This window comes from Anarhichas minor, unplaced genomic scaffold, assembly GCF_050575085.1.
Source record: "Anarhichas minor isolate MPS153535 unplaced genomic scaffold, ASM5057508v1 ptg000071l, whole genome shotgun sequence".
Taxonomy (NCBI): domain Eukaryota; kingdom Metazoa; phylum Chordata; class Actinopteri; order Perciformes; family Anarhichadidae; genus Anarhichas; species Anarhichas minor.
The window spans coordinates 2,827,657-2,843,130 of NW_027466517.1; the positions used below are offsets into that span (position 1 = coordinate 2,827,657).

At 39.3% G+C, this 15,474-nt stretch overlaps 1 protein-coding gene across 9 annotated transcripts in view; it reads left to right on the top strand.

Moving 5' to 3' along the window:
• The first annotated feature begins 595 nt into the window (after positions 1-595).
• The window catches only part of st3gal3a (ST3 beta-galactoside alpha-2,3-sialyltransferase 3a), a 38,803-nt gene continuing 23,924 nt past the window's right edge, over positions 596-15,474 (top strand). For 5 of the 9 annotated variants that reach the window (XR_012947784.1, XM_076079327.1, XM_076079335.1 and 2 more), the window contains exons 1-5: positions 624-860; positions 2,934-3,082; positions 8,215-8,260; positions 8,482-8,574; positions 14,406-14,500. Coding sequence is in view for 8 of the 9 variants with exons in the window: in XM_076079327.1 (XP_075935442.1) it covers positions 2,971-3,082; positions 8,215-8,260; positions 8,482-8,574; positions 14,406-14,500 (346 nt within the window). In the remaining variant the exon portion in view is untranslated. Of the gene's footprint in view, positions 861-2,933; positions 3,083-8,214; positions 8,261-8,481; positions 8,575-14,405; positions 14,501-15,474 lie in introns of all 9 variants that reach the window. The other 4 variants (XM_076079329.1, XM_076079330.1, XM_076079328.1 and 1 more) reach the window with 3 other exon arrangements.

Consider the following 15,474-nt stretch of genomic DNA (forward strand, 5'->3'; position numbering starts at 1 on the left):
CAATATTTCCAGAGATACATGTGATGAGGCAGACGTGGGGGATACAAACATCAACCAAAAAAATAACTTTGAAGTGAAATATTTTCTTACAACCATCCACTTCAAAAAATGTGCCTTATCTGTTAAATAAAAGCTTTTTTGATAATAAAGTGACTGGTAAGGCAGGAAAAACATTAGGTTCCGAAATTACAGATGAAGTGTTTCTAACCTGGGACCTAAAGAGGTCACGAAGTGGAGTATGACATGAATAAATCGCTTTTTTTTAACGACAGTTGACACCGGTCCCCTGTGCCGCCGCCCTCTACGGTATTGAATATTAAATATTTATGCAACGCCCCTATGTTGTATAGTGATAATTAATGATCCTTGAAGTTTGAACCCTTAAAATACACCCTTTAATGGCTGCGGAATGAGTGAAACAGTTGCTAAATGTAATTTCACACTTACTAGTACGTTTTGTTTCCCTTCCTGTTGCGATTAAAAATACGTCAAATATTATAACCCATTCTACCAAGTGTGTAACGTTACATTTCCCGATGGACTAGGCGTCGTTAAATAGCGGGTTTTTTAATTGAAGTTTGGCGTCACGCTCTCTCCGTACACAGCCGGACCCCGTGCCGCTGGGCTGGACATATCCGGTGTCCCCCACTGAACAGCCTGCAGCCCGCAGCCTGAACGGAGCGGAGTGTGCCCCGTTAAGTGAGTCGATACAATGCGGAGCTAATTAAGACTACCGGGATGCTTTCACGTAACGCTAATGTCAGTGTTGACCGATGCACGTCGGTAAGTCGGTGGCCAACGCGGCGGCAGGAGGCACTGACGGCTTCGAGGTCAACTTGAAAACTAACGGTCTCCGTCCGGTAAGAGTCTGCGGATGGCTTGCTCGCTAGCGAGGCCAGCTAGTCGTGCCTGCTGGCTACTTGATACAACGTTATTACATTTATTTAATTTCCGCTGACAGTCCATGTTGTCATATTCATGTCGTGTATTAAAAGGCAGCGCGTTTTTCTTCATCTCCCACCGAGGAGTAGCGGTGGTTATTACCGTAGCTTTATTACCGTAGCTAACGTTATATTACCGTAGCTAAAATGCGACCATTACTGTGGCGACAGCCGAACATAGTCTCTGAGCTGCGTTAACGCTAACTTAGCTGTTTGCTGCAATAACATCACCGTGCTTCATTTTTTTGGTGTTAGCGTCATTATTGACACCGTTTCTCTAATGTTGCGTTCACTGTCAGTTGTTTTCCAATATGGAAACCCCGTCACTTCACAATACTCCATTTAACGTCCAGTGTAAATGTGATGAAGTGACCTAACGTTAGTGGTTAAGCTGGTTCCCCCTACTGACTCACCACTGCTGTCCTTATTCCTACTAAGTTTTCCTCACTGTGTCTATATTTGCCAATATTAAATATCACAACAGTTACACGACAAATATCGTGAAAATCGGACGCAGATAAATCTCCTCGCGTGGAACCAAATTGGCCTCCAAGCATATTGAGTTGCCGTTTTTCTAAAGTCAAATTCAATGAGAAACAAACTGTGAAAAAACATAAAGAAACGTTACATCTTTACGTTAAGAAATGTTAAAGAAAGCAAAACGGTGTGGTGACGTGTGTGGTGTGTGTGTGTGTGTGTGTGTGTGAGACAGAGAGTAAGCCTACTCTAAATACTACACACACTGTTTCTGTAATTAGACTCACAGTGTCACATGTTGCATCTCCAGTAGAATAAAATAATAAACTTTGTATAACATTACTGGATAGTAAAATATGAAGCAATTTGGTAAAAATTGAAATCAACTAATGAATATAAATGATAATACGATTGCTAGTAAATCCCTCTATACTGTATATGATGATATATTTTTATTTCTTTATTGCTTTTTAGTGCAGATGGAGTGTGTATGAATAATAAGAAAAGGGGAATTGAGTCAGGGAAGTGGTAAATAACAAAATATTACTCATTATTACAATTTAGTCACAGTTCTACCTCCGCTATAACTGAACTGGCACAAAGTAGAGGAGCTCTGGAGTTGAAGGATGATACCAGTAGTTTTATATTTGCAAAACATGCTGCAAAAAAGTCCTCCCTTAACATGCATGGGGAAAATATGCACTGTGGGCCCCTATTGGCCTTGCATTTCTCCCATCTTCTGTGCATCTTGTGCAACACACTTTTATTTAGTGATATTTAGACTTATTTATGACTCGGGTCTCCTGTACGAAACAGAGCCAAAAGATAAGGTGACCATGCAGGAGTTGCCTCAAGGCATCTTGTTACCAACATTTGAATCAACTTTCCATGCCATCCTCACAAAATGGCTTACACATACAGATATACAAATTCACTGACTCACATACAAATTAAGGTGGCATATCATAATTGTACACTAAGCTACTATCTAAATATACATCAACAATCATATTTTACATAGAGGATTCCTAGTGTGTCTCTTTTAGCACTGTTTACAGATGCAGTGGACACTTCCAGGACCAATACATTATGGATGGATGATCTCCATTGATTAATAGACAGAGTATGTGGGAGTGTCCATCCCTTTTCAGATCAAATAAGAGAAGAGCCATTGTTCAGCATTAAAATGATCAGGAGGCACGGTATCGGATGCGATGTCAACCGTATCAAGCCCATTGGGCCTTAAGGCATCTTTCATTTCAGTTCACATCACGCTTCAGTGGTGCATACAGTTACTAGGACCCGAGTGGACCCGTCGTGACGAAGCCTCCGCCCAATCTCCCTGGCTGGATCGCTACAAATGAAGTATCCTCCACAGGAAGACATGGGATGAATTTGACACTTCTGCTGACTGGGGCAGAGTCTCAGGCAGTCAGCGTCCGTGGGGGATTGTATTAAGTAACAAAAAGCCGTGTATGAGCACAGGACTAACACGATTATTTCCTCCACAAACAGGCACCGGTGAGGGACGGGCCATGCATGCTAGCTGGAGATGAGAATGAAACCCAGTCGCCAATTCTTCCTGGGCATGTGCTCCATGCTGGCCCTGGGATTCCTCTACTACTCAGGGAGGATCAGTTTACGAGGCTGGGGCCATGATTCATGTGAGTATTTCTCTGATAAGATAATGTCATATAAAGTATAACCTTTATTTGTTTATTTCATTAATAAGTGGCAGCTGCACCTGAAGTGTGACACAAGTCACACGGGCATCAAACGACAAAGAAACATCAAGTGAAAAAGGAGTATAGAACAAATCTAATAACCACAGTAGGGCTGGGCAATATCACTTCAAAGCAATATCACCATTGTCATCACATTTTATATCAGTAACGGTTAATAAACATTATCTTATTAGATAAACTTTTGAACAAGATTCCGAACAATAAATCATGGATTATGGCCACAGACTGTATATATGAAGTGGACGTTTTGAGGCCTCAAGTGTGGCATTTTGTCCGTCGCCATCTTGGATTTTTCTGACCAGTGAAAAGAAGTTACCATAGTTGGACTGCGGAGGAGTGAAGTGGAAAGCTCTGTTAGCGGTAGCAAACTGACAATCACAAGGTAGCCTGCCCTAAATCATACTCTGCTTTATGGTCTATTTGACTCTAAATGGACCATAATTTACTAAATGAACATCATGCTGTATTGAAGAAGACTTTTTCCAGTCACTCATGTGAGAATATTCAAGATTATACAGATAATGGAAATCCACCACCATCAAGTTATTGTGAGTGTTTTTTTATTGCGCTGTAAGGTATGGTCCCTGTCTCCAGTACGGTTTCTCTCCATAGATCTGTCTGTTGGCTGTTGTTCAAGAGGTGCTTAGTTAAGTGAACGTACATACAGTAAAATCATCTCCTGCATTCCGTCTACGTCATCTTCCGTTTACATTGACAACAATGAACAATGGGGGGGGGGGGGGTACGGACTGTGTGACAGCACCTTAACTTCTGCTGGTGAAACAATGCCTCCTTAAGAACTCAGCAGACTCTGACTGTGTATTTATGACTGTAGAGTTAGATTCTGTGTTGTTCTAAAGGGGAAGTGAGAAATGAATTCATCAAACATATCCATGTGACTAGAATTAGGTCGGTGAGAGTCATAATGTACATTGCCCGGCCCTCAGTCCTTTTTTTTGTCTTGAGAACAAGGCTTTACATCCTTTATTGCAACATTAGCATTAATCGAGACCCTGACCAAACATTTGCTGACGTATTCATCATTTTGGTGTTGTGGATGGCAGATGTTTCCTCTTTGCGCTCCCAAATCCACCCAATCTGTCGCAATTCTTCTAAAACACTTTTGCCACAAAATGTATCATACAAATAAATCAATAACTGAATGAAAATTGTTGGTTGTAGCCCTGGTAGTGTTGGTCAGTGTGTCATCAACATGATGTCTTTTTCTACCAGATGGGGGAGCCAGTCGGTTTACTTAGAGACAGGATGTTTCATCAGAGGCTTCAGTTTGCACTGTTACACTGTTTCAAAGAAGAAAAGCAACAGACATCCATCCTTTAATAAAATCTGGGAAATGAACCAACTTATTTCAATTTTATTGTTGCTTTTCTTCCATAAGTAAACATCTTTTTCTTTTCAGTCCGTTACTTGCAACTCAAGTTCTCTGAAAATACACTTAATTAAGAATTTACATTTTTATTTTCATTAAATTGGATGTCTGTGCACTGCTGGCTAGTGGTGAAGGCCTTCACTCAAAGTTCACAGAAGGGCTCCATTAGAAAAGTAGAGCCAAACTATTAGTTATTCAGTGAACTTAAGCTTTTCCCCAGTCTGTAAACTTTTGTTAGCCAGAAAAAAGCATGAGCCGACAATTCAGCTGTAGATGCATCTTTTCCAACCAGCCGTAGATGTTATGGCTTGTATATAATATCCAACAGTGAAGCAGTGGCTAGTCCTCGATCTGATTTGAAAGGTGCCATACCTCTTTCAAAGATGGAACATCCATCATCAATCTGAGTTTCATGAATTTCTGAGGAGTTCCTTAATACCATGCAGACATGGGCCACTGTTATAAATGTGCACATGTATAAATTGTTAACAAAATATAGTGTAACATATAAAATACGGCGAGTAAGTTAAAGCTGATATTAGCAAACGTATTTATCAATGAATATGACTGGAAAAGAGTCAAATTAGGCAGAAAGTTCAGGGTCAGAGAAACTGAATACTGTGCTCGACAAACGTAAATGAGACCCTTTCCTTATTCAAATGAAGGGGGAGTTGTTGGCCATTGCAGAAGAGACTGCATTTCTCAAAGTTCTTAAAGAATTTAACAGCCACTGAAAATCCTGTTTTTGCTGAGCTCCAGTCGTTCGTGTAGCATTTAATCAGAGCAAGGTCCGTACCTCCATGGCATCATGACAATATGATCATATCCAGTTTATGAAATTATATTGTGGAAATGATTCCAAAAATCAGTTTATTCTGACTTTTCTCACTCAAAACCACATGCCAGGATGGTGCGGACGTTTTTATTAGATGCAAATGAAATCGAGGACACTACAGAAATATTGCAGACAAAAAAAGCAATCGGTTGCTATGGCAATACACAAACATGGTGCACATTGCAATGGAAACAGAGGAATGTCACAGTGAACTGTACGGTTTGATTAGGTTGAGCCCTAACGACCAGAACTGAAAACACTACAGAGCAGCTTCACCACCCGACAAGAAAGCGAATGAAAAGAGGAATGAGACGTGCATCATTCGTCACGTACACCTAAGAACTTCAACAACCCCATAGAAAACAACAAGTTCTTTATTTCACTCTGGGTTTATTTAAGGCAGAGAAAGTACAATAAGATTTATAAATATCTTTTACATGAAAAGACGTAACCTCTATTGGTAGTAGCATTGTAATAACAAACAGAATCATTCAAAGCAGAGCAAATTCAAATTCAAAGGTGTACCTGTGTGTGTTGCATTTTTCAGTCGCTGTTTATCATGAATGTAGCTAGGTAGGCTAGCTGATCAATAGCTTCTCTAACCAGGGACACAGCTGTCAATGGGCTCATTGAATTTTGAATTGTCCATATTTAGCTTTCACCTATGCACACATTCAGTGTTCAGATTAGAGTTTTTTGGCGGTGTCCCTTTTGCGAAGGCCATGTATCACATCCACCAAAAGCATCACATCCTGATCTCTACCTTAGTGGCACAAGCTTTACAAAGTTCATCAGTATCTGCTGTCGGTACTTCTTCCCAAAAGCAGCTATTAGTGTCAGGGCTGCAGGACTTTTGATGAAATGAGAAACACAATTTATTTTTCAGAGAAAGAGTTTGTTTTCTTCCGTAACCAAAACAAATTATAACTATTTTCACATTTCTTGTCTGTAAAAGTGTCCCTATAAAGAAATTAAGCGAGTATATGGAAGATTTAGGCTAAACGTTGCTACGCGATATTTGAAAGGTCACGTGCGTCTGCATGACCAAAACCAAAATCAGATGAGACGTGATGGAAAGTAGCCTTCAACTGCTTGAGTTTCCACACATGGCTGTAGAATTGAGAAGACAGATTGTTTCGTACTGAACATTACAAAACATAATACTTACTGTAGCGTCCAAATCTTTAGCAGAATGTAAACCTTAAGTTGACGTGTGTTTCTTGTCCTTAGCACATAGCTCACACCGACGCCACTCGTAGATGAAAGCAATACGTGTTTTATTGATCCAATTTCCTTCGTACAAGTCAGTCAATCAACTTCCTTTCTTCCTAAAAGTACGCTGATTACTTGGACATACTATAAGTATCCACAGGTTATCCACAACTTAATCCACGTACATCGTTCCATATAACACTTTTCATAACACGGTTCATAACACGGTCGGAAAACTGTGCGGCTCCATACTGCTTCAGATATTACTCACAACTGTCAGTAACTGTCACAAAGTGTCCTTAAAGTGACTTCGCAAAAGGGACACCGCCAAGAGACAGTTGTCTGTCACTTACATGTATTTCTTACTATAACAAATTATAACGACATCCTTGTAACATTCAAAGTCGAAACAGATGTGATTAAAGTTAAACATGTAAATACAAGTGAATATTTAGCAGCACATTGAATTTGGCTCTTACACTTACTATCAAGTTAGGGTATTTTTGAATCATTTGCAATTGTTTGGAATAACAAATAGGACCTTGCTAAGGACATTTGACACCAAATGTAATGGAACTGTACATTTGATTCAGGTCTGCCACTTTTGCAAAAAAAAAGTGAATTCATTGACTGCACTATAAGCAATTTGATATTGTGTTTTTACAGCCTACACTAAGGGCAACTCACATTGACATACTTGTCTTGCATGCCGTTACCGTCAGCATACCTAGCAGAGTAATATGTTCGCCAAAACTTCAGCTCCATTCATTTTGTTAATGTAACACCGGGTGTAGCCGAGGCTATTTGGTTTACCTAGGTTGTCCACGCAAACAGAGACTCACCCACAAACTCTTTGGATGCTAAATGACTGCCTTCTCCGATTTCAAACCCCGCCCTAAAGCATACTCTGCTTTATGGTCTGTTTGACTCTAAATGGACCATCATTTACTAAATGAACATCATGCTGTATTGAAGAAGACTTGAAACTAGAGATTGAGACCATAAACTCATGTTTACAATGTTTACTGAGGTAATAAATCAAGAGAGAAGTAGAGTCATTTTCTCATAGACTTTTATACAATCAGAGGAGTCGCCCCCTGATGGACATTAGAGAGAATGCAAGTTTAAGACTCATATATTATGTACCCATATATAATATATACCACCATATATACCCATATTGGCTTCACTCTTCAGAACCGGAGGTTACCACCTGGTCTGACCACTGCTTACCCTCAACCCTCCCCTTTCTGATTGCATATGCTCATGAAACAGGTCTCCCCATTCAAGTGTAGTGCAAAGTGGGGTTTTGGTCCTCCTTTTCTTCTATTGACAGAGAAGCTCATCTCAATCAGTTTCCCCACACCTTTCGCCCTACTGACTTGGCCTCCATTGCACATTTGTTTGGAGAGTTCGCCATGTTAACTAAACCAATGAGTGCAGTGTAGTTGAGTGCAAGTGGACAATAGAACCCAATAGAATAGGAAGTCTGTCATTCTCCCACTACAGATGACCACAGACTGGACTGAGTTAACAGATGTGTTGAATGACTTCAAGGTCATACAAATAACTATAATATCCTAAATCATATTTTCTTCACTTCTCTTTGTCTAGTGTATGACCAACAGGGGTTCCTTGTGAAGCTGGATGGTGTTAGTCTGTAAGTATACATTTTACCATTTATATACTATATTTAAACCTTATATTTATATATAAACTGCTTGTTTTCAGGCACCGTATCAATGGTGGCACGAAGTGCATGGGCCAGCACTGTTGAATTGTCCCTACTGTTATTTACATTTCTGTGTAACATGTGCCGTGTGTATAATTTGTGTGTGAATATTCGACCATCACTTGACTCGATCCCCCCCATGTCCACAGGCCGCTGGAGCTGATGTACAAGTACGGCAATCTAAGCGAGGGAGCCTGTAAGCCTGGTTTTGCAGCTGCCAAGATGACGGCCGTTTATCCAAAGTAAGAATATGCACAAGCCATCAAACATAGGTTGTTAGATACGACATGATCAGTGTGACCCTGGTGTTATCGCTTGTGCAATCACTGGTCCATCACATGCTTGTGGTAATGTTGGTGCTTGGGTTCTCCTAGAACATGATCACTACTTAGTTTGTTAACTTATCTAGTCTTTACAAATGTCCCCTCAAATGCATGATGTACACAGTGTAAGACAAGGTCACAAAATGAGACTGCCTGTTGTTGCATTCTACTGCAGTTTGCTTTTGCCCACCATGCTGTGGCTCTATTTATAGTTTTGAGGGCTAAAAAGTTATAAATGCTGTAATATTCTTTTTAAAAATGCGTTGACAGTAAAACATGAACTAGGTGGCCTTTGCCACTCCTCGTTTTCCCAGACGCTTAATAAGTTTAAAATCATAAAAATGTTAAAGGAGTGCTAGTTAACGTTAGCTGTTAGCAGCTGGTAATCATTGTGACGCTTTCAGGCTATTCAGCAAATATTAAAACAAGCAAATATTTTTGCTATTCAGCAAAAAAATAGTACTGGCTGAAAGTAAATTTTAACGTTATTATGATGTGTTCAAATGTCATCATGTATATTAAGTTTTGGAATAAATCCAGTTGTTTGTCGGAGATGTTTTCAGAGCAATATAAATAGATATTAAAGAGGGAATTATAAGCTGTTTAACTTTCTAACAAAAAAACATACTATTGTAATTCACCTACTGCATGCCTAGAAACTGGCCTGCATCAGTACTCTCCATCAAACAGTCCTATTTTACAGAAAGCTCTCTGAGCTCAGAGTGGTTTGGTAGAGTAAAGATCCCATGTCTGCCTCTGCATTATTAAAGACCGAAGAAGTCCCCACCCCGTTAAAACCCTTCACCTGCACATGTTTTCAGCACTATGTGTAAAATGAATCTGAAGACGCAGTGGTCTGACTGGGCCAATGTGTGGTGCACATGTATCGTTGTCCCAGTGCGTGAGAAAACCTTCGGGCCGGTTCACATACCCACTTACTCTGTGAGCACTGGAGACACGCAACCCTCAAACCCACCAGGGCCTTCAGACAGCGGCGTTAATGAAGTGTGCTCCCAGAGTCCAGATTGAAACATGTTAAAATAACACAGGAGGATGAAGCGCCCAGGGCATCCTTGACCCATTTAATCTGCTGTCTTTGCTCAGCTGGTTCCTCCGTGGATCTTTCTGACGGGAAACTGCTGCAAATACAGAAATGTGCCGCAAGTAGCTCACACGACAATGGAAACTGTTTCCAGGGGACTTTAAAAAGGGATGCACACGGCTGAAATTGAACAAAGCATACTTTTTCCTCATAACATGGCACCTTAAACTTTGACCCAATTGCTCTTATCTCTACTGCGCAAAGGATTGTGGGTCAGAATAGCCAGAAAAGCATGCCGGCTTGCATACAGCAAAATGCGACTGGGTGTTGTAGAACATCCTCCATTTGACATACTATGTATCGGGACACTCTAAATCTTAAATAGTATAGTCGTATGGGTATTGGAATGCACAGCTAGCGGTTAGCCTCTTGCTCATTAATAGCCTGCCATTTCCAATAATCTGATGACATACACAGTTAATTAATTGTGAAACATGTTAACTGGCTATGACATTAATAGTTACTTTCAGAACCCGTAGTAGGTGACAACAAGTTGGTAGAATTTGCTGACGTGACTAATCAAACCAAACCTCACCCTGGAGTGAAAAAGTAACATTATGTCTGATTTTACATGAAGCATATCTATGATTGAGGGATTGGATTGCCTCAACACAGCTCTCAACATGGAGATGGCTGAGCCGGCGGCCAGCAGCTAACGGTGCTAGCAGTGGACCGGTTACGTAAGCAAAGCACAGAGAAGCTCAGATTACAACACACACAGTGACTTCATTCTCACCTCCACTATATCTTTACATAGATAATAGCTGTTTGCTGCTATATTAATGCTCTGAAATTCGAATATATCACTGTTAAACATGAGGACATTTTCGATGTGTTACAATGTAATTTAAGGTGATTATCCCTTTAATGTTTCTATGAAAAAAAAAACTTGACATTAAAATATATTTAAATTTGACATTGTCATAGTAAGGGTCATTCTGAAGAGGACTCATTTTATTATGAATGTTATAATGTCATTTGACTCAACTGTCCCTTTAATTTTCTCAAAAACAACAGTAAATGTCTTGAAATTTTACGGGGTCATTGTGAACATGACTCCAGGGAAAATGTTTGCAAACCTCTGAAGAAAAGCATGTATTTATTTATCTATGTGTGTTTAAAAATAAGGGCATCGTTAATGCGTAAATTGGTGGTCATAGTCAGGAACATTTTGAGCAGAAATCCATCGCACATCTGTTTTATCAAACTGGGACTTCTTCGCTGACGGTTTCATTTGATATTTAAAATGTTACAAATGATTGCTTTAATTAAGTCTTCCTTTGTCGTTTTTGACCGCTCAAAGTACCGGCACTGTAACAGCACATATAGACGCGCATCCAAATCCAATATGTGGCTGGCTTTACCGGGTTTATGCAAATACCTGCTCAGCTGTCTCACGGTGCTGCTGATGCACGGTGCTGCTCTGTGTTGCCTGTCGGTGATAGAGAAACCGACTCTGAAACAATTTTTATTTGAACTAATGTAGAACCCGTCACCAAAAATAAGATAAACAATTTGATTAATGATATGTGTTACCAAATGATTCAGTGGAATACTAAAGCACATCAGTTAGCGCCAGTATTAAGTGGAATGCTTGTAGACTGCACTGGCAGTGACAGTAGACCTCTCAACCTGTGGAAAATGATGAAAATGATTTCACACAAAACTTGAATTTGAGCAAAGCGTGAATGCAACTTGAATTTTCTAAATACACATTTTTAATAAACCCTGATAATCATAGTTATGTATTTTGCAGATTTTTAAGAAGGTTTAGTGTTTCCATTCTTTTGTGACTCACGCTTTGCACCTTGACCAATTTCAGATCACAAGGCCAGATTTTTGGTGTTGGTGTACATCTTAAATTTCATTTATTTGGAGAAATAAAGTCAGTCCTTCCTGATTCATGGGGACTGAATCCACGGCCTTTATAGCAAGACGTTCAAGCTGGAAAGATACATTACATACACCATCAGACACGTCAACAGTGTTTTAATCTTATTTTTGTTTTTCATACCACTTATTATTTCTTTCTTTATTTAATTGTACTATTTTTGTCATTGTGCTGCTGCACCCACCAGTATCTTATCTCATCTTATCTTATCCTATGTTAGCTTATCTTAGCTTATCCTATCCTAGCGTAGTATGGAGACAGAAAGGCAAGATGCATCATTAGCATTTATTTACCGTGTTGAAGTGTTTTCAGGTTTCTTCCAACATTGACTGATTAGCAGCTGTTTTGTGTTTCCAAAATCAGAGCTCATTTGCAGTTCATTATGTGATATTACACATGAAGGAAAGGAGCTTCCAAAGCTGCAGGGGTTGACTCGGTTAAAGAAACACTTTTCCGTCTGTTTCACTTCTTCCACAGCAAAGGTTTATGCACACGTTGCCCTTTGGATGCTTCATTTTTCAAAATTGGACACTAATTATTTTAGCAATTAAAGCCAAATGTATTTGTTGTACAACCTTTCAAAGCAACATGGTTAACTGGAGTTTTTGTCATTTTTAAGTATTAAGGAGACCCTTTCACCCTAAAATGTAAGTTTGTAGTTACTTTATTTCTTTTTATTAGTTACTGACCTTTTCCACTATTTTTCTGCTATATTTTATATCACTTAGATTGTAAATTAAAGAATTTTGTCACAAGGCATGTGGAAGCCTGAGGACACTCAATGGCATCGTGGTACATTTTTTTTTGTGTTATAAATTCATGTTTCTTTTGTTACCTCTCAGCCAGGATCTTGACAAAATGCACTCAAACGTACACACCGTACGTACAATACATACATGTCCAGTTGTGCTTCAACACGAAGCTCGACTGTTAAAGCCTAATTCCCCAAAGTGGAGACAGATGTAAAGATTAAATAGAGCATAGCATGGTTAATGCTGTGGAGCAACAAACTAATAGAATACACTTAACTGTGTAATTTTTCTTTTACATGCAATGTTGAACACACCTTCATTAGAGATGGACAGAAAGGTGGTAACCAGCCAGTTGGGCTATGTTCATGTAGAGTCAATTATCATCTTATTAAATCTTATTATCTTGTCACATAGCCTTATTATTACTGTTTCTGTACACATCCTTAAAAAAGAATAATAGTTTGTGGTGTATCCCTGTTGCAGATTTTATAGATATATCACACAACAATAATACTGAATACTTAACAACTTCAGACAAAAATTGCTTGCTTTTACAACTATTGTTGGCCCACAAACACTTGACTGACCATTCTGCCAGGGACCACCAGATCCCACCATTTGTTTTGGTCTGTGTGACCTCATTTATACTTACGATAAGCCACTAAACGTTAAAACCAAGGGGGGATTTTATACACTTTTGGTTACAGCTAGCCACATTTATCTTTGGTATATAGGCTGATATTTCGTATCAGTGCATGTGTTGGCTGATGATTAACAAGACATCGCTGTACAAATTCGAGTAAAAATTGCAGTACAGTACAAGATTGTTTTGAATATGTTAAAAAAAAATGTAATGATAAAAAAAGACAATCGGCATTCTCAGATTTGTTTTATACTCACAAATATGAATATCAGTATCAGCCTCAAAAGTCTGTATCTGGCTGTACAAGAGGCTATGTGCACATCAGGGTTTGCCGCTGAATTTTCTTCCACCACCCCAACCTCTTCCTTTTAGTAATATTGATCAACGTAAGATTTAATGTTCAACTCTAACATGTTTGTTAAGGGGGGATTAGTGCTCCAGCAGAATCCTTGTTGCTGCTCTGATTCATACAGAGAGACGTTGCATTGTCTTTGTTATCAAACAAAGACAATGCAAAATTGCTTTAAACTTGCATTTTCTCTAATGGCCATCAGGGGGCGACTCTGGTAATATAAATAAATCTGGTTGTATAGAAGTCTATGAGAAAATGACTCTCTTGATTTATTACCTCAGTAAACAATGTAAACATGAGTTTAAGGTCTCAATCTCTAGTTTTGAGTCTTCTTCAATACAGCATGATGCTCATTTAGTAAACTATGGCCCATTTAGAGTCAAATTGGATTGTTATGCTTGAGGGCGAGGCTACCTTGTGATTGATAAGGTTGTTACCAGAGTGTATACGCCATCTGTACGTCTCGCTGCAGTGCAAATATGGTCACTTCTGTTCACTGGTTAACAAATAACAAGTTGGCTACAGCCAAAATGCCAAGCTTCAAAACAGCACTCCACAAACCAATGGGTGACATCACAGCGACTCTTATATATCGTCTATGGTTGTAAATGGTCTACAACCATCATCCATCAACATCAGGGTGGAAGATTTTTTAGTCTCATAGCAATCACAGTGTTACCTCTGGTGCTGGGTACTGGATCAGTCCCCAGACTATCCTGGTGGTCGGAAGTAGGCAAGCATTGCCTATTCACCTCACTTTAAGTCTCGATGGGGAGGTGAATGGGCCATACTCGCCTCCTTCCCAGTCAGTGAGCAGTGAGTCTGATTTGGTGAAGGGGAATTCTGTGGATTAGCTGGAAACATGATACTCTAAATCCTCTTAAGCATTCTGCCACGAATCGATGCACCCGCACACGTCAAGGCCTTACGGGTCTTGGACAGATACTGCATCGACAAATACCACTTCTTCATTCATACTTGTTGTAACATGTTTTCTTTTATATCAACAGATTCACCAAACTGGCCCCCATGTTCCTTGACCCAAACTACAAACGATTCTCCAAGATCGGCGATTATTCCCCCCCGTTTGGTGTAAAATCACAAGGTATGATTACACTTTCTTGTCTTTACAGTTGTAGGTAATTCACACAACTCTTGTAAAAATTTACAAGAGCCAAAGAGTGTATCCTGGGTGCCTGCAGCTACCAACACCTTTGAAACTGTTCAATCTGCAGACAAACGTACTGATTTTAGATCAGTCATCAGTGCAACATACAGAAGCAGCATGTTTAAAAGGCACTAAAAGCACTCCTAGCCCCGGACAAAAAAAGAACCCCACACAAAACAGCATTGACAGTTCAATTCAAAGCACCTCGTGCACCTGAGCATGTCAAATTTTACCCATTCATTAATTAAATTGTTTTTCGAAAAAACCTAAATCAACACATAGAATTTAATGATGTGTTCTGGCCACAATTTTGGCTTTGTGTTGAATGAAAAAAGACATTGTTTGAAAATGTTTGGATAGGCCTTGTTGGGAATAAACACTTTCATTGATTTCTAATGGCACCTTTTGGTTTTATTTTAATGCTTTACCAAAATAATGGTATGTTTTTGGTTAGAATATCTTAATTTGTGGAGTTTTCAAAAGAAATATTGCTAAATGTGTTTGTTTTGAATTAAATCTGCATTTTTTGGATTTCTGCCACCCCTTAAGGTCTTCATGCCACCACTACATACTAGGTTTAGACCTTTTAGTGTTGTCGAACTTTGGACGGAGCCAGGCTAGCTGTTTCCCCCTGCTTCCAGTCTCTATGCTAAGGAAGGCTCACTTTGTGCTGATCCTTGCTTTACACAAAGATCTGCGATTGATATCCATCTTCTCATCTACAGTGGGGGAAAAAAGTATTTAGTCAGCCACCAATTGTGCAAGTTCTCCCACTTAAAAAGATGAGAGAGGCCTGTAATTTTCATCATAGGTATACCTCAACTATGAGAGACAAAATGAGAAAAAAAAATCCAGAAAATCACATTGTCTGATTTTTAAAGAATTTATTTGTAAATTATGGTGGAAAATAA